Source organism: Anabrus simplex, chromosome 2 (assembly GCF_040414725.1).
Source record: "Anabrus simplex isolate iqAnaSimp1 chromosome 2, ASM4041472v1, whole genome shotgun sequence".
In the NCBI taxonomy this organism is placed as follows: domain Eukaryota; kingdom Metazoa; phylum Arthropoda; class Insecta; order Orthoptera; family Tettigoniidae; genus Anabrus; species Anabrus simplex.
Genome location: NC_090266.1, coordinates 858,627,660 through 858,647,663, shown reverse-complemented (window position 1 = coordinate 858,647,663; position 20,004 = coordinate 858,627,660). Strand labels below are relative to the sequence as shown.

The 20,004-nt window shown below is 37.6% G+C and overlaps 1 protein-coding gene across 1 annotated transcript in view; it reads left to right on the top strand.

Annotated features, from left to right (window-relative positions):
* The window catches only part of Vps13D (vacuolar protein sorting 13D), an 866,734-nt gene that overhangs the window by 97,476 nt on the left and 749,254 nt on the right, over positions 1 to 20,004 (top strand). The window contains 1 exon segment of the mRNA XM_068226303.1: positions 11,348 to 11,689. Coding sequence (XP_068082404.1) covers positions 11,348 to 11,689 — 342 coding nt within the window.

Sequence of the window (20,004 nt, the reverse complement as noted above, 5' to 3'; positions counted from 1 at the left end):
CATTTAAATTCTTATTAGCATTGAATTTTTGGTCCAAAAATATATATAAATTCTCGAATTCGGTCATGAGTCTACCTTTTTTTAATCTTTTGAAATTTGAAGGTCCTGTTAAATTGTGGTAAAATTGTGCCCAGTTTCTTTCATGTGATTGCTCATTGCTGAGTGTTTATTGTGTTTCTGAGCATTGAAATGCTCGGAGTACCTAGTTATGAAGCTTCTTCGTGTTTGTCTGATGTATGAGCCGAGGCACTCATTACATTTTAATCTATAGATACCAGAGCCTGAGTATTTATTATTTTCAGAATTTATTGTATTGTGGTTGAAGAACATTTTTTGGTTTGAATTTTGAGTTTTGAAAGCTATTTTAATTTCTTGATTTTTTAAGGTATTGGTTATTTGATGTATGATTGGGTTGGTGTACGTAAAGGTTGCGTACTTAGATTTTTCATTTTTTATTGAGGAGCGATTTGTGTATAGTTTCAATTTAACCTTATTAATTAGTTTGTCTATGATGGAGGGGTTATATCCTTTGAAAGAGGCTATTTCTTTTATTGTATTTATTTCTTTTTTTTAAACTGATGGTTGAAAGTATATCATCTAAGAATCTACTATTTTAACATCATTTAAATGTATTGTATATTTTCAATGAAATGATTTTATATGCCTTCCACTATGTATTTAAAATCTAATATTGACTAAGGCTTCAAGCCATCATCTGTACTACTGTACCATCTAATGACGTTCTATTCATCAGTGAACTACACATGATTTTATCATTATAGAAGATTTTTTGTTATTTCATGAACATTTTTATAATAACTGTAAAATGTTTGGAAATGTTGTCTGACAAAAATAATAAGGTTTTGATTAGTGACTGAAGATGCCTCGCAACAAGAGGCGAAACATGTCTCACATTTGAAAAATGTTTTAACTTAAATGCCAACATCTTGTATTGCATTGAATAGGTGGAAATAAATATTAAATATTTTCCTATATACCTTATGAAACTTTCAATACGGACAAAAATGATGTTTATCACTTGTAACACACTCCAGTGCCGTGAGAAAATTTCTGCATCCATTATATCATTTCTCAGCCATGATTCAACTCCTATTACAATATCTGGTAAATATATATATTAAATTACTTAATTCTATTCCTTTCTTTACAATACTTCTACAGTTCAACACTTAACAATTTTATGTCATCCCTACTGGATTTCCAGTTCCTTGTTCCCTTATCACCGCTCCCCAGGCCACCCCGTTTCCCTGAATGTACCTCCCTATTACCCTTCCAAACAAATTTCCTAACTTATACGTACCACTGCGGTTTAAGTGAAGGCCATCTGAGCGCAGATCCCTATCTCCTACCCACCCATTGGAATCTAGAAATTTCACACCCAGTTTCCCCACATACCCACTCCATAGTCTCATTTAAATCCCCAATCACGCTCCAGTCGGTATCCCTCCTACACAGTATTCCACTAATAACAATCTCCGCTTTCTTAAACTTCACCCATACTGCATTTACCAGATCCCACACATCTCCAACTATGTTGGTACTTACATCAGCTTGCCTTACGTTGTTGGTACCAACGTGAAACACTAGCACCTTCGCCTTCCCCTCCGTCCTCTCTTCTACTTTCTTCAACATCTGCCTCAACCTAATTCCTGGGTAACATTCTACCCTGGTTCCCTTTCCTCCACACACTTTTCCCACGTGTCTAACGATGGAATCCCCCCCATGACCAGAGCCTCAACCCTACCCACCTCATTTGATCTCCTCCCCTCCTGGTCAGTCCTATCTTTCCTGATGGCTGCAAAAGCTACTTCCTCCTCCCTTTTCTCCTTACCATGACCCTGTTCCACCTGTCTTTTCCTATCGTCTACTCTGCATTTCCCTTTCCTACCTTTTCCCTTCCTCCTACTTCCACACATCTCAGCAACAGTTGCCTGTCCCTCATTTTCCCTCTGTTGTTCTATCTGGAGTGACTCGTACCGATTTCTCACAGACACCTGTCCTGAATTCTGATCCTGAATAGAGCCCTTAGCCTGCAATCTCCTTCCCCTTAGAACATTAGACCACCTGTCTTCTACAACTCCCCCCTTTTCCTTCCCCTCCCTCTTGTACACCTACTGTAACCTGTACATTGTTTGAGGGAGTCCTATCTGCCTTCCTGTCTTCTGTGAGAATCCTAATTATCTCCCTCAAACTCGCCAACTCCTCCCTCATACCCCTCATTGCCTCGCCACACCCACAGTTCGTACACTCGCACTCCTTAGCCATTCTTTACGGAAAAAAATGAAAATAAAATAACTGATTTGCAAAAAATAAATGAGCGGAGGGATATATTGTCTGGGATAGTACTCAAAGATCACACTACAATAAGGTAATTAATATACGACTACACTACAATACTACTTAGTCGTACACTATTTTTTATCCTACAACCCCTAACAGGATAAAAACTGCTGTTAATTACTGAATATCAAAAGTAATACACAAGAACTACACAATTCCAACTGCAATTAACACCTTGAGTGCCACGTGAGACCAACGTTGACTCACAGAACTTAATGCCACAATAAATAAATTATGACATTATTTATTGTTTTCTGATCGTGTCATGTGTACAAATAACAAAATATTGTACTGTATAGTGTACTCATTGTTCATTGTCTCATATCAGGGTCTAGGCCTATAGACAAATTGAAAACATAGGACAAAAATGTTACATGAATTTTCTAGAAAAAATATTTGTAACTGTCTCATTCGCAATCACATCACAAAATTGGTACACTTTTTGCATATGAATTTAAAGTATAAGAAATGAGACTTTATGAAGAAATATGATTCAAACTGTGTTTTACAATCACAATCACACTAAAAATCTGTGCACTTATAAGAAACAGTCCAAACAGAAGAAATTTTCACAGGTTGGTCATTTGAACTTAGACTGTAGAGTCTTCCTCATGGCATATGGCCTTCTTGATTCCTGATGGATCTCTTCATAACAATTACTGCATCTCTGTCTTCCCTGCCAGCCTACATCCTCCAGCCGGTGGGGTAATACCTGTTTCTTTGGTACTTGTGAGGGAACGGTACCTGTTAACTGTTCAGCAATGTCCTCTTTGAACTGAGTAACAGATATACTGTCATTCCCAAGTTGATTGGAAATATAGATGGCATTTACTATACTTGTGCCGATCAATATCTCTATAGCTATTTTTTGTACCATTTTACTCCGTCTCAGGGAAGTACTATAGCTCTTTTTATGATCTGATAAATCAATGTGCGGTTTGTATTTGTTATACTCTATAAGACTCCGTGGTTTTTGCTCTTCACCATCCCTCCTCTGAATAGTGACCATCTCACCAGTGTGTTTAGTTGTCAAAATTAAGACATCTCTTTTATTGTCCCATTTCTGAACAACAACATCAGTGTTACTTTCCTGGGCTCTTGCTAACTTCATTTTAGTAACATCGGTTGGATTATACTTCCGATTAGATTTCAGTGTTCGAAATATAAGAGTTTTATTCTTTAGTAGTTCATGAGCTAATGAGACAGACGTATACCAGTGTGTCAGGAAGGTAAGAACTGTGCTAGGATACGTGGTGACACATTGGTCTCACGCGGCCTATACAGCTGGAAGGTAGTGTCAGTGGCCGCGTGAGACCAATGTGTCACCACAATTTTGACACAATGTTATGACTACAATTTTAGCCCAAGGTGACTAAAAGGTACATTTCTGTAATAAGGTGCACCATTTTATACTCTGTAGTAAAAAAAGAAAGAATGGCCTGGATGGAATTTTTTTTACTGCATACGTGGCACTTAAGGTGTTAAGCCTATCCTAATTACAACAACAGCATTTTAGTAAGAGTTTCTACGGATACCTCTACTACACCAGTACTACACAAATATTTTACAATAATAAAATAAGCACACTAAATTCTAATAGGATATTACTCCTATACTACTGTACAGTACACTACAGTAATTTTTAAACTACTTTCAGACGTATCCTAATTATGATACCGGTACCTTATGTCGCTACTAAGCACAAACAGAAATTAAATTTGGAAGAACTACTGTACTCAAAGATTACCAACAAAGCTAAATGCTTAGACAAATTATTATTAATACTACGCTCTAATAGATACACACGTAAGATAACACACGAATATAGCAGGCAAGATACGGCACTATCTAAATATACTGTATCTACACTACAACGTATCTACACTACAATTTTCAGCTGAAGTGTGATTGTATGAACTTTTACCACTGGTGGATTAGTATTATTTTCCCTACTACGCGGGATGGAGAATAAAAGTGTCCTTAAATGCTGAGAATAAGAGGTTGTCTACTATAATTTCTGTCAAAACCACGCCGGGGGTTTGAAGTGCAATATTATTGGGATATAGGAATTTGATTATTAACTTTTACTTGAATAAACGAAGGTGGAAAGTACAAATTATGCAGGAGACTAAGACTACAAATTATCGGAATAATGAATTAGCTGACTTTGTATTTATTTACACGACTATCATGTGCATGTAGCAACAATCGTCAACAATCCAAAAAACTGTTAAGTACCGTAATGATCCAGTGAAAATATCGTGAATTCTCTTTAACTTCTCTTTAAATCGATGTTTACAGGCTTATCGTGTTATTTAATGTAATAAATTATTACCTTCGTGATAGTTTGAACGGATATCTGTACGAAATATCGGAAAAGTAGCGGCGGAAATTACAATGAGTTACAACACCTTATGATAATCTGCCTTTGTAAGTATAATACCAACGAACCTACAGATATATAGAAATATTGTTTTAAAAGTTAATATTATTACCTAAAGTATTTCCTAAACCTAAATTCGAAACAAAGTACACCTAGCTAGCCTACATAACCTAGAAAAGGTAATCTACTGAACACCAAATGAATTACTTGTTATAAAATTCAAATAAATAACACTACTCCCAATTTCTACAAACAAGCACTAAACACCAATATACAAATAGCACTAAATGGAATGCACACACACAAAATTTAAATAATTTCAGTAGATTTTAACTACTTTTTCACTACAATAATGCAAGAGCTCTCTCAACAGCCAACCGTTCACAAGTGCATGATACACACTCCGGTTCCGTGAGAAAATTTCTGCATCCATTATATCATATATCTGGTGAGTATATATCTATTAAATTACTTAATTCTATTCCTTTCTTGACAATACTTCTACAGTTCAACACTAACATTTTTATGTCATCCCTACTTGACTTCCAGATCCCTGTAACCTTATCACCGCTCCCTAGACCACCCTGTTTCCCTGAATGTACCTCGCTATTACCCTTCCAAACAAATTTCCTAAGTTATACGTACCACTGCGGTTTAAGTGAAGGCCATCTGAGCCCAGATCCATATCTCCTACCCACCCATTAGGATCTAGAAATCTCACTCCCAGTTTTCCGCATACCCACTCCATAGTCTCATTTAAATCCCCAATCACCCTGCAGTCAGTATCCCTCCTACACAGTATTCCACTGATAACAATCTCCGCTTCCTTAAACTTCCCAGTGCTGCATTTAACTGATCCCACACATCCTCAACTATGTTGGTACTTATACCAGGTTGCCTTATGTTGTTGGTACCAATGTGAAACACTACCACCTTCTCCTTCCCCTCCTCTTCCTCTTTTACTTTCCTCTACATCTGCCTCAACCTAATTCCTGGATAACACTCTACCCTGGTTCCCTTTCCTTCACACATACTTTTCCCACATGTCTAACAGTGGAATCCTCCGTGACTAGAACCTCAACCCTACTCAGCTCATTTGATCCCCTCTCCTCGTGGTCACCCCTGTCTTTCCTGACAGTTGCAGAAGCTACTTCCTCCTCCCATTCTTCCTCCCATGACCCTGTTCCACCTGTCTTTTCCTATCCTCTACTCTACATTTCCCTTTCCTACCTTTTCCATTTCTTCTACTTCCACGCATCTCAGCAACAGTTCCCTGTTCCTCATCTTCCCTCTGTTGTTCTACCTGCAGTGACTCGTACCGATTACTCACAGACACCTGTCCTGAATTCTGATCCTGAAGAGAGGCCTTAGCCTGCAGTCTCCTTCCCGTTAGAACATTGGACCTTCCTAATTACCTCCCTCAAACTCTCCAACTCCTCCCTCATACTCCTCCACGCCTCGCCACACCCACAATGCCTACACTTGCACTCCTTAGTAGCCATTTTTTTATGGAAAAATGAAAATAATAATAAAATAACTTATCATGTGCAACGAAAATGAAAGGAAAGAAATGGTCTAGGATAGTACACAAAAATCACATGACAATAAGGTAATTAATATACTACTAATCTACAATACTACTTAGTCGTACTCTATTTTTATCTTACAACACCACAACAAGATAAAAACTGCCGTTAATTACTGAACACCGAAAGGGAAACACAAGAATTACACAATTCTAAACTGCAGTTAAGCCTATCCTAATTTCAACTACAGAATTCTAGTAAGAGAATTTCTACGGATACCTCTACTATACTACACAAATATTTTACAATAATAGAATAAGTGCGCTAATTTCTAGTAAGATATTGCTCATACTACTGTACAGTACACTGCAATAATTTTAAACTACGTTGAGACGTATCCTAATTACAATAACTTATGTTACTACTAAGCACAGACAGAACTGAAAATTCATCATCATCATCATCATCACCATCATTTCTTCGCTCCAGCAAGCCGGGTGCAGTTATGTATGAGCCTCCTCCAGTTCTATCCATCCACAGAGATGCTGCTCATATATGCGACACCAGTTCACATCTCTAATTTCAAGGTCCTTCATTATCTGTTTTTTTCAAACATCACAAGGTCTTCCTCTTGGTCTCATCCCAGGAACATTGCGGTCAAAGTATGTTCGAGGAGTCCTGTGAGGGTTCATTCTTTCCAAGTTATTAAGGAAGTTGGCCTTTTCTTCTTTTGAGCATCCTATCTGTGGAGCATAGACTTGGATCACATTATACTTTTTTCCTCCGAAGTTCACAGATTACTTATCCTTTCACTAACAAACTCAACTTCACTACAAGCATCTATGTCTTTTTGTATTAAAAATCCTACTCCATTCATAGACTCTACTTCATTTCCAGACCAGTAGAAAATTGCAGTTTTGAAATTTGCAAGAACTACTCAAAGATTACCAACAAAGCTAAATGCTTAGACAGATTATTATTAGTACTTTGCTGTAATAGATACACATGAATATAGCAGGCAAGATACGGTAATATCTAAATACACCATATCTACGCTACAATTCTCAACTGAAATGTCTTTATATGATTGTTACCACTGGTGGATTACTGTATTATTATTTTCCCTACTATGTGGGACGGAGAGTAATCCTTAAATGCTGAAAAATAAGAGGTTGCCTGCAATAATTTCTGTCAAAACTGCAGAGCGAGGGGAGTTAACAACCCGCAGTTAAAATCCCTGGCACAGCCTGAAATGGGTACGGCATGCATCAAGTAAATGTTTGTTGGAGAAAGGTATCTTCTGATTTCGATACTGCAGACATTTTCAAAACCAAAATAGATGAATTTCTGCAAGGATACAGTAAAGATCAAATTTTCAGTGTGGATGAGACTGTTTGAATTTTAAAATGTTACCCAAAAAAAATAACTTGCTTCAAGAAATGAAAAAAGTGCTCCTGGGCACAAAATAGACAAAGAGCGATGGTTTTGCTGGAAATTCACCGACATCAGCCTATGTGCATAGGGAAATCTAAAAAAAACCAGGACTTTGAAAGATATTTTGGCTAATATTCTTCCTGTCTTTTACCAAAACCAAAAAAGGTTCCTGGATGTTCACTGCCTTGTTCATTGAATTTGTTTAGAGATGAATTTGTCCCCAATGTGGAGTCTTTTTTTAAGTCTATAAACCTTCCCAGAAAAGCAGTGGTGTTAAATGGACAGTGCACCTACACTCCCACACAGAGTCTGCTGGATGGTAATATTATTTTTCATATTTTATCTGCAAATGTCATAAGTTAGATACAGCCCCTAGATGAAGGAAGGTGTAATAGAATGCTTCAAGAGGCACTATTGCTCATTATTTCTTAGATAGGCTGATGACCTTCGATGTTAGGCCCCTTAAAACAACAAGCATCAAGCAACAACAAGCAGTATTTCTTAGATACATGTTGCAAGAGACAGATGAATCAAAAAGTTTTCCTGAAATCTTGAAAAGCAACATGAAAAATGTGGTATACTGGTGTTATACTGGTGTGTTCAATCTTGGGAGAAAATAACGTCAACCCTGGAAAAATATTGGAATAAAAGTTTTGACGTTTTTTTTAAAAACTTGAGGACGACACTGAGAAAGACGAAAACTTCACAGACCTAATGGTACAAATACCAAGATGTGAAGAGAACAACAAAGGTGAAATAAGTGAATGGGTAAATGGTGATGACCCGGAACTTGATTTCTGTGACCAAGATATTATTGACATGGTACTCCATGAATCACATGACAACAAAGCAGCAGATGACAAAGATGATGACATAGCAGAAAACATCAGCCATGGCACTGCAGATGAGATATTCAATGCCTTTGAGGTGAGAATTTTAAATACAGTATGGGTTGGTAAAATTAGGCTGCAAAGAATACAAGTTTTCTTACAGATTTTTTAATATTTTCAGGTAACATTACAATTTGTTGAAAAACGTGAGGAAGCAAAACCTTCTGACATTCTGCTAATGAAACGTTGGTGTGACATAGAGGCTAGTAAACGATGGGAAAAGAAGAAATGAAAGAAAATAAAAGTCTTTTTCAGAAAAAAAAAAAAAAAAAAATAGTAGGGTCTATGGTATATTTACAGTACATACATTATTGAACATCGTTTTGTTTTTAAATTCAGTTGAGTAGTTTGGGCTTCCAGTATTCAAATACTTTGTCAGCAATATACAATATATGTAGCCTATTGTCTTCATTTACTTTCAACTAAACCTTCAAAAAACTATTCTTAACCTTTAAAAATGACAATTCAGTCATTATCCCTCACCCCCCCCCCCCCCTCCCTCTTGTTTTGGTTAACAGATGTTCTACTGTGTAACCATTAACTGAGAATCTTATCTAATGCTGTTCAATTATTAGCATGAATTAGTGATGAATTACATTTATATTGTGTATTCTGTGTCTGCTGTAGCATGTAGTGGTTTATAGGGCAACATAAAAGTCTTTGCAATATTTTATTGTTTTGTCTTGAATATAAATTAATTAATTCAACGAGTAGTCGAGAAAACCACCACCTCACTGTCCATCATCCATATAGTTCTTTATTGCTAACAAATTAGCCCATTTGATTTTCCAACTTTATTTTAATCATTGTAATAATATAAATCAACTAGCTCTAAGTTGTTTTAATGTAAAGTTTAGTTACCATTGTTCAGCTCAAAATATAATTTGGGGTGTTCATATTTAGATTTCCCCTATTTGATTAAACATAAAATATGATTTTGTCTTAAGTTAGTATATATTGAAGTGTTTAGTTCAGTTTTCTCTTGCTGGATGGTAGGTGGCTTAAGGATAATGTATTCAGTTTCTTGGAGGGTCTGGGGCTGGAATTCCGTGTTCAGGCAGTTTGATGTTATACCAGTTGTTTGGGAATGACCACTAGCATACATTTATTTTCAATATCTAGGGTGTTAGAGACATTACACCCATGCTGTAATGTGATATTTCCTTACTGGATTATTTACCTGTGATGGCAAGGTTAACAGATTGAATCGCTCAATGTAGTATGGGTGAAGATTGTCCTAGTGAAGATTTTATTTGTTGTTGACGAGGTTAATGTGCTCAGTAGTTTTAGTTCTACCAGTCTAGCAGTGAAGGTTGATGCCAAAGGATATGAGAGAAGTACAAGTGATTTGTCGTGTAAAAATGGGTATTCTAGTAAAGAGTCAAAACAATTCAGGTAGGAGTTGAGACTGTTGAGATCCTAGAGCTACCGGAGAAGTATATAATTGACTGTGAACTTCCACCAGAGTAAGGGGTGGGAGCTTGGAAATTTCTTTACAAGTGGTTTTACTTCGCACCAACGCAGGTAGGTCTTATAGTGACGATGAGGTAGGGAAGAGATAGGAGTTGGAGGGAAGTGCCCATGGCCTTAATTATGATACAGCCCTAGCATTTGCCTAATGTGAAAATAATTGGAAACTACGGAAAGCCATTTTCAGGGGTACTGACAGTGGGGTTCAAACCCACTATCTCCCGAACATAAGCTCACAGCTGCACACCCCTAACCATATAGCCAGCTCACTTGGTTTTTGTATTTTCCTTTTAAGTTTGTCATAGGAGGAGCCATTCTTATGTCCATAACAATGCCTGATGAAATGATTGCCTCTTAAAACTGAAAAAGTTGTGGATTAGAAGAACTAGGTGTGACAGCCAAGGAAGGAAATGTGCGTGGCACAGGTTGTCTCATATCCAGGAAGGGCTCGATGACATAAATCCCTCAATATGCAAGATGTTCATATTTAATGAAGTATCTTTTGTTTGATGCCAAAGGATATGAGGGAAGTACAAGTAATTTATCATGTAAAAAAGGACTAGTAAGGATTTATCTGATTCCTTAGCTCTTATATTCTGTTCTTGTTAGCTTGCTTAACTGAGCATTTATAATTAAGTATAAGGGATTCTTGCAAAATAGTAGTATTCAGTTGGCATACATTTTCACAGTTGAGTTTGTTGTTTGAGATTATGTAGGATAATTTCATCAGTGCAACTATTTAACTTAATATTATTTCCATTGGAAATGCATAACTTGATGTGGATTGATAATCCTCATCTTAATCCTTGTCTTACTAAGTTCTGCGGCAATATTGGTTTTTAGAGGAAAGTAGCAATTATGACAAAATCAGATCTAATGGACACAAGAATGGGTCAATACTGTGCCATGACAGACTTTTCTAATATGTTCTAAGTTGGGGTATTCAATGTCTATGTAGATATTTTATCTGTATGTGATGCTGATAGTTTTTTGTGAACTATTGTGAAATTCCTTCCTTTATTTAAAAGTAATATGATGTGTAATGGTATGTTTGAGTTTATTTTATGTAGGTTTTTTGTAGCCACATCTTCGTGAAAAACTAGTAAGGTTTATATCAGATTTCATAGTCTAATTGGTCATACTGAAAATATTTTGTTTACTTCATGTTAACCATCCAATTGCAACATTTCCATCATTAATTTTGTCAAATTATTTCTCATTTCATACTGAAGCATATCTCCTTTGGAAAATATTACAGCTGTATGTTTCTAAATTTATTGCAGTGGCAGTATGGTCAAATGGTTGGTTGTTTGAAGGGACTGCAACATATTGAGCAGGTCCGTAGGTTTCGTAAGTGGCGACCCGATTGCACTGTGACTGAGAATCCAAGAGCTTGGTGGACGTATGCTATACGCTGTCGGATACCTCACTGGTGTTACAAGAGACAAACAGAAGATGATAAATGGTTGCAAACATTACAGCGTGCAAAGGACAATGTAACATATGTGGAATTATATTCACGCATATTAGGTAATCCAACAGCATCCTTACCACCAAGTGCAAAGATGTTCAAAGATACAATGGAGCTGGAACGAGGATTTGAGGAACTTCGCTCCCTCAGAGAGGTTGGTTATTTTAAACCTAATTTCTTCATGCATTAGAGACTAAATATTAATTTTCATAAAACAGAAATTCCTGTTGAATTAATATACAGTTGTTGTTATGGTTCATCTTTGTGGGTTACTGTAGTCACATCCTAGTTCTTGAATCATGGGCAACGTCTGAGTGGCCTAGTAAGTGGTCCTGAGAGTCGGGATACCAGTTGCTATGGAATGGGAGTGGGCGTCTCGGACATATTCTGAGTCATGGCCCTCCTTGTGCTCAGGCAGCTAGGACTACAATTCACCGGTGGTCCATAATCCGTTAGAGGAGAGATCCTCACTTGGACTATGTGCAAGTAGGGTAGCATCCTGCTTCATGAATTTACCGAGCTCAGAACATTTTAAGCAAGCCTCGGACCTATCGGAGTAATGGAGTCCCACTCCCATTTGACAGGTGAGGGACTCCTTGGAAGCAGCTTGGCAAACGAAATGGAATTCGATGGGGCGCTATCAATATTAATGGGGCTTATGGAAGAAAGAAGGTAGAACTGGCTGAGTCAGCAAAGAGGATGCATCTGTATGTGCTAGGAGTAAGTGATATTCGGGTAAGGGGAGATAACAAGGAAGAGATAGGAGATTATAAAGTGTATTTGACGGGTGTTAGAAAGGGAAGGGCAGAATCTGGGGTAGGGCTCTTTATCAGGAATACCATTGCACACAACATAGTTTCTGTTAGGCATGTAAATGAGTGAATGATGTGGGTAGATTTGTCAGTTGAAGGAATTAGGACAAGAATTGTATCCGTGTATTCACCATGTGAGGGTGCAGATGAGGATGAAGTTGACAAGTTTTATGAAGCATTGAGTGACATCGTGGTGAGGGTCAACAGCAAGGATAGAATAGTGCTAATGGGCGATTTCAATGTGAGAGTTGGGAATAGAACTGAAGGATACGAAAGGGTGATTGGTAAATGTAGAGAAGATATGGAAGCTAATGGGAATGGGAAGCGTTTGCTGGACTTCTGTGCTAGTACGGGTTTAGCTGTTATGAATACATTCTTCAAGCAAAAGGCTATTCACTGCTACACATGGGAGGCTAGGGGTACCAGATCCATAATAGACTATATCTTAACAGACTTTGAATTCAGGAAATCTGTTAGGAATGTACGAGTCTTTCACGGATTTTTCGATGATACAGACCACTATCTGATCTGTAGAGAACTAAGTATCTCTAGGCCTAGGGTAGAGAAAGTGAAATCTGTCTGCAAACGAATAAGGGTAGAAAATCTCCAGGACAAGGAAATCAGGCAGAAGTACATGGATATGATTAGTGAGAAGTTTCAAACAGTAGACAGTAAGCAGGTTCAGGATATAGAAAGTGAATGGGTGGCATACAGGGATGCTGTAGTAGAAACAGCAGGGGAATGCCTAGGAACAACTGTGTGTAAAGATGGGAAAAGGCGAACATCTTGGTGGAATGATGAAGTGAGAGCAGCCTGTAAATATAAAAAGAAGGCTTATCAGAAATGGCTCCAAACAAGGGCCGAGGCAGACAGGGATTTGTACGTAGATGAAAGAAACAGCAAAACAAATAGTTGTTGAATCCAAAAAGAAGTCATTGGAAGATTTTGGTAATAACCTGGAAAGGCTAGGTCAAGCAGCAGGGAAACCTTTCTGGACAGTAATAAAGAATCTTAGGAAGGGAGGGAAAAAGGAAATGAACAGTGTTTTGAGTAATTCAGGTGAACTCAAAATAGATCCCAGGGAATCACTGGAGAGGTGGAGGGAATATTTTGAACATCTTCTCAATGTAAAAGGAAATCATCCTGGTGGTGTTGCAAACAGCCAAGCTCATGGGGAGGAGGAGAATGATGTTGGTGAAATTATGCTTGAGGAAGTGGAAAGGATGGTAAATAAACTCCATTGTCATAAGGCAGCAGGAATAGATGAAATTAGACCTGAAATGGTGATGTATAGTGGGAAAGCAGGGATGAAATGGCTTCATAGAGTAGTAAAATTAGCGTGGAGTGTTGGTAAGGTACCTTCAGATTGGACAAAAGCAGTAATTGCACCTATCTATAAGCAAGGGAACAGGAAGGATTGCAACAACTATCGAGGTATCTCATTGATTAGTATACTGGGAAAAGTATTCACTGGCATCTTGGAAGGGAGGGTGCGATCAGTCGTTGAGAGGAAGTTGGATGAAAACCAGTGTGGTTTCAGACCACAGAGAGGCTGTCAGGATCAGATTTTCAGTATGCGCCAGGTAATTGAAAAATGCTTCGAGAGGAATAAGCTGTTGTGTTTATGTTTCGTAGATCTAGAGAAAGCATATGACAGGGTACCGATATGTTCACTATACTGGGGGACTATGGAATTAAAGGTAGATTATTAAAATCAATCCAAGGCATTTATGTTGACAATTGGGCTTCAGTAAGAATTGATGATAGAATGAGTTCTTGGTTCAGGGTACTTACAGGGGTTAGACAAGGCCGTAATCTTTCACTTCTGCTTTTCGTAGTTTACATGGATCATCTGCTGAAAGGTATAAAATGGCAGGGTGGGATTCAGTTAGGTGGAAATGTAGTAAGCAGTTCGGCCTATGCTGACGACTTGGTCTTAATGGCAGACTGTGCCGAAAGCCTGCAGTCTAATATCTTGGAACTTGAAAATAGGTGCAATGAGTATGTTATGAAAATTAGCCTCTCGAAGACTAAATTGATGTCAATAGGTAAGAAATTCAACAGAATTGAATGTCGGATTGGTGATAGAAAGCTAGAACAGGTCGATAATTTCAAGTATTTAGGTTGTGTGTTCTCCCAGGATGGTAATATAGTAAGTGAGATAGAATCAAGGTGTAGTAAAGGTAATGCAGTGAGCTCGCAGTGAGCTCGCAGTTGCGATCAGCAGTATTCTGTAAGAAGGAAGTCAACTCCCAGACGAAACTATCTTTACATCAGTCTGCTTTCAGACCAACTTTGCTTTGCGAGAAGCAGCGGAAGCTGGGTGGACTCAGGATGTCTTATTCATAAGTTAGAAGTAACAGACATGAAAGTAGCAAAAATGATTGCTGGTACAAACAGGTGGGAACAATGACAGGAGGATACTTGGAAGGAGGAAATAAAGGCTAATTTAGGAATGAACTCGATGGATGAAGCTGTATGTATAGACCGGCTTCGGTGGTGGGGTCATGTCAGGTGAATGGAGGAGGATAGGTTACCTAGGAGAATAATGGACTCTGCTATGGAGGGTAAGAGAAGTAGAGGGAGACCAAGACGACGATTGTTAGACTCGGATTCTAACGATTTTAAGATAAGAGGTATAGAACTAAATGAGGCCACAACACTAGCTGCAAATCGAGGATTGTGGCGACGTTTAGTAAATTCACAGAGGCTTGCAGACTGAACGCTGAAAGGCATAACAGTCTATAATGTATGTATGTATGTATGTATGTATGTATGTTGTTATATGTACCTTCTTGTAGATACCAGTGGTCATTTTTTTCTGTATCTTAAGTCACTATCATTGACTTCACAACTTCTGGAGTTATATATCATTCAGAATTACATCAGCACTCATAAAATAGTTACAGTAGAAGTCCGCTATAGCGAGTACGGCATATAACGAGAATTCCATTATAGGGACGCCTTTTTTCTGTCCCTTCAAAATTTCTATATTAAACTGTGTATCGTCCTTCGGTTACAGCAAGAACCCTATCACTGGCGCATCCGTTATTACGAGCGATTAAGCGCGCACAATTTTTTCTGTTACCGATATTTATGCACCCCAGCGATGATATTGCATGCGATCGATTACCTTCGGCATCGTTTCCTCGCTATGTGCACTAGCGATTTCTCTTGTCGACATTCGAAGACGATGTCGGAGTCGATTAGTAATATCCGTCGACAGCTGTTCCGTAAAGAAAATTTGAAATGAAAGAGAACATATTTTTGTAATAAATGCGTAAATAACGTGCCCGATAACAGTTGTTAACTCGTTAAAAATTAAGGCTGACTAAACGACCGCTTAATTTTGAGGCTAAATACTGCAATTAAGGAAGAATGGGATAAACCTCGAGATATGGCAGAGTGCCTAATTGATTTCATAGGTTAGTTTGTATTTTGTCGCGTCTGGTTAAATTACGGAAAGGCTATTTTAAAAATTTATAGCGAGAAAGGTATAATTTCTCTACGGGCGCTTGAAGTGTGTTTTCATCATACGTATAGTATGGTTAAGTTAGGATACGTGACGCTGTTTGAATAAGAAATGTGGAACGTTTGCAACAAAATGCGATCGATCATCTTCGGTACGGTATAGTTTTCTCATTTTGTGCATTTGCGAGCTCTCTCGTTGACATTCAAAGGCGATGTTGGAATTCATTAGTAATACCCATCGACTGCTATTCTCTAAAGAAAATTCGAAATAAAAGAGGATAACACATTTTCGTAATAAATGCGTAAATGACGTGGCTGATAGCAGTTGTTAACTCGTAAAAATAAACTGAATAAATGATATCTTAATTTTCATGTTATATACGGAAATTACGTAAGAATGTCATACACCTCAAGATATGGCAGAGTACATCATTGATTTCAGAGGATATTTCATATCTTCTCGCGTCTAGTTACGGCTATTTACATGTACATTTTTCGCGAGGAGGTTATTTCTCTACATGCGTTGCAAATGTTTTCATGATAGGCTACATATACGGTTAGGTTAGGTGACGCTGTTTGAAGAAGAAGAAAGCTGAGGTGTTTGCCACAGAAATCTCTGGAGTGATACCGTATTTCTCCGAATCCAAGACATTTTTTCTCAGAATCTTATGCGAAAACTCAAGGGTTGTTGCATTCGCGGCCTAACAGCAAGTTAATGGATACTACTGGCAACTACCGCGGTAACCACGCTGCTTCTTTTCACACGCGCACAGAACTCATTGACAATAAACGACCGCCTCTTTACTACACATCGCTACCGGTTGTATAGTGTACAGTGCCTGTGTGTTTCTCAAATCTGCAGAATGGCATCAAAACATGCGACCCTTCGAATTCTTAGAAAAGCCATGGCTACTCATTGGCAGAGTCATAACGCGTCTATTGCACTTGACGCTTAGTAAAATTAATGTTTATAGACAGCAGGAATATTTTCGTGATGGTAGTCGTATTGTAAAGATACGTGGAAAAGGTATTGCTGGCAAATTTTCAACGGGTTCTAGTCGATATTATGATGCCAAGTTTAAGTTAATGTTTATTAAACACTCTGAAATGTAGAATAATTGTGCAGCCGCAAGAAAATACGGCATAGGCCTAACTAAAGCCAATATTTGGCGTTAGCGTGAAGACAAAAAATGAAGAAAAAATGCGTCTGTACAAAAAATGCATTTAGTGGTCCGCAACAAGGACGCTTTAAAGAAGTCGATGATGAAATTGTGAGGTATGTGCACGAAAAACGTAAGGGTGGTTGGCCATACCGTGGCGCAATAAACTCGTTCGTTGACTTTCAACGTTCGCGATTAGGCGTATACATCGCTAGCCGTTGAATTTGGCCGCACCCGATAAGCGAGACGTACGTGTAGCAGTAGCCAGTTATATCTGACGCTGCGAAAAAGTAACAGTTTTATAGACAGCAAGAATAATTTCCTGATGGATCGTTGTATTGTTGAGACGCATGGAATAGGTATTGCTGGAAAATTTTCAACGAGTTCTCTTCGGTATTATGATACCAATGTTAAGTTAATGGTTCTTAAACCCGCGGAAATAAACAATAATTGTGCAGCCACAGGAAAAAGAAAAAGAAATACGGCGTGACGAAAGTCAATGTTCGGTGTCTAAAATTAGTCTAAAATGCGTAGGCCTGTATGATTTTACAAACTTCTTTTTGAGCCTGATTTAAATTTTTTGAAGGAAAAAGTGGGGTTCATCTTGGATTCAGAGAAATACGAAACTATATTTTTTCAGAATGAAATTAAACACACACTTTCACGTAGTATCGGATTACGAAAAATAACAAACAAGTAAGCCGTAGTGTGGATATCATCTGCGGAAACGCAAGTTTTGAACAAACTTATTGCAGTTTCATACCGATTTTAAAGTGCATGAAGGGTTTTCCGACTTTTATACAAAAATCGGATATAACGACAATCCGTTATTGCGAGTAAATTTTTCGCTGTTATGAATTTTCGCTATAACGGACTTCTACTGTACTTAAGAAAAAGAAGTTTGTATCATCCTTCTTGTACTGGGCTCAATCCACATTAGTTCCAACTCCAGATATCTGGTGTAAAGGCCAGTACATTAGTATACTGTCTCACATATTATCTAAGATTTATAAAATGTTGATGTAACTGTCTGTTCCTCTCATAGCATTTCTGAATTACTCAGTTGTGAAGATCAAGGCCTGATGACCCGTTTGTGGTCTCCAACTGAATCATATATTACGCATCACCACCAAAGATCACATTCTCTTCCCAACCCACCAGTTGCCAATTTGCCTGGTTTTGCTGATCATAGGAATACCTTCATAGTTGTTGCAGTCCTTTGGGTTCCTGTGATTGTAAATTGGTGAAATGATTATTGTTTCCATCCATCCAGTCAGGAAGGACCCTTCCTTAATCTCATGTTCATCCTTTAAATTTATGAAAGTCTTGCCACCATATTTCATCCACTCTGGCTACTTGATGACATTGCAGTTTATTTCCATTATTTTCACTTTCTAAAGCATACTTCTTGTATCCTCATTGTACTCACCCTTATGAATTCTGCAGTTTAGAAGATTTTATATTGATTAGGTCCTCAAAATATCTCTAGCTGCATCTTTACTGCTTGTTTAGGATATACCATTTGTTTATGTTGACTTATCTAAAGAGATTTTCCTTTTTCTTCTCCTTTTTTTCAATACACTCCAGAAAGATTTATCTACTATTTCATTTCAAAAGTCATCCCATGACTTAATTTTGAAGATTACAATTATTTGTTTGATTATTTCCAGTATGAAGTATTTATTCATTACATTTCCTGATTGTAGCTATAGTAGAACCTCAATAATTCAAAATCTGTTAATTCAAAATGCTGCCTAATTTGAGGAATCTCTCATTCCTGGAAACACGAGGTGCTGTTTTGCATGTTATTTAAATTGTTTAATCCGAAAATCGAATAATTCGTAATTCGAAGTACATCGTTGGTCCCGTTAAAAAATTCGTACTTTTAATTGAAAATTGTCTTTCATTTTATTGAAAATAGTATTTTACAGCGTAACTTAAATTAAACATTTCTCTTCGGCATGATAGAACGCATCTTCTGGGGCATGCAGGGATAGCTTTCCGCACTTTGACTTTGACTTTGGTGTGCCTACAGCGTGCTTGAGAGTTTCAAAGTTCGAGTGAAATCTTAGTTCATTTGTATATCTCTAGTTACCCATTTTACTTTAGTGTACAGTTATGAACTTCAAAGTAATTATATTTTTAAAATACTGTGTTTAATATATTACTAGTAACGGTATTAGTTTAGGGTACATGTATTAGTTTTTCTGTTCGAAAGATGGCTAAGTGGCAGTATTCTTCCAAGACACTGAGCGAGAAAATGAAAATTATAAGGGAGGTTGACAAAGGACAAAGAGCTAAAACTGAAATTGCTAATGAAATTAGAATTTCTTTGTCCGTGCTTTCAGCGTTTAAAAAAAATAGTGAGAGCAGAGAAGCTGAAGAAATGCAGGATGTGGTGTGACGTGTGACGTGGTGGTTGGTATGGGTAGGTGTTGTGTTGTATTTTAGATAAAGTATGTACGCTCAGAATATGATCTCGCCATGCACCAGAATGGGAATGGTGAGACAATGCACCAAGAAAAACACAAGGCATAAACCAGGATACTAATCCAACTGACGCAGTACCAATCAACGCACGTGATGGCGTAGCAAAAGGGATGTAACAACACTCAAAAAAAAAATATATATATATATATGTCCGTCCGTGCACAAGTTCACAGGTAGTTTTCAATTTTCAAGGTAAAAGGTTTTCAGCAGAGCGCATAAATGGAAGCCTTTTCACTGAGTCCATATATTCAGAGGAACCGAAGTAGGTACAAATTTCGTGAGGGCAAGGAAAGGCGTACGACAACAAAAAAAAGGGAAAGAAGAAATAGTTTTTTTATAATAACAATATATTAGCAAAAAACACCCAGAAGAAACATTTACATGCCAAAGAAAACAACAATCATCCAAAGGTCAGTTAGTTCTGACATCCAAAAGAGAAAAAGCAGATGGGACAACCATGTTAATTTTCAGATCTGTTTTTCAAAGAGAACAGCTAAACTCGAAACCTTCAATAATAATACAACCTCTTTTACATG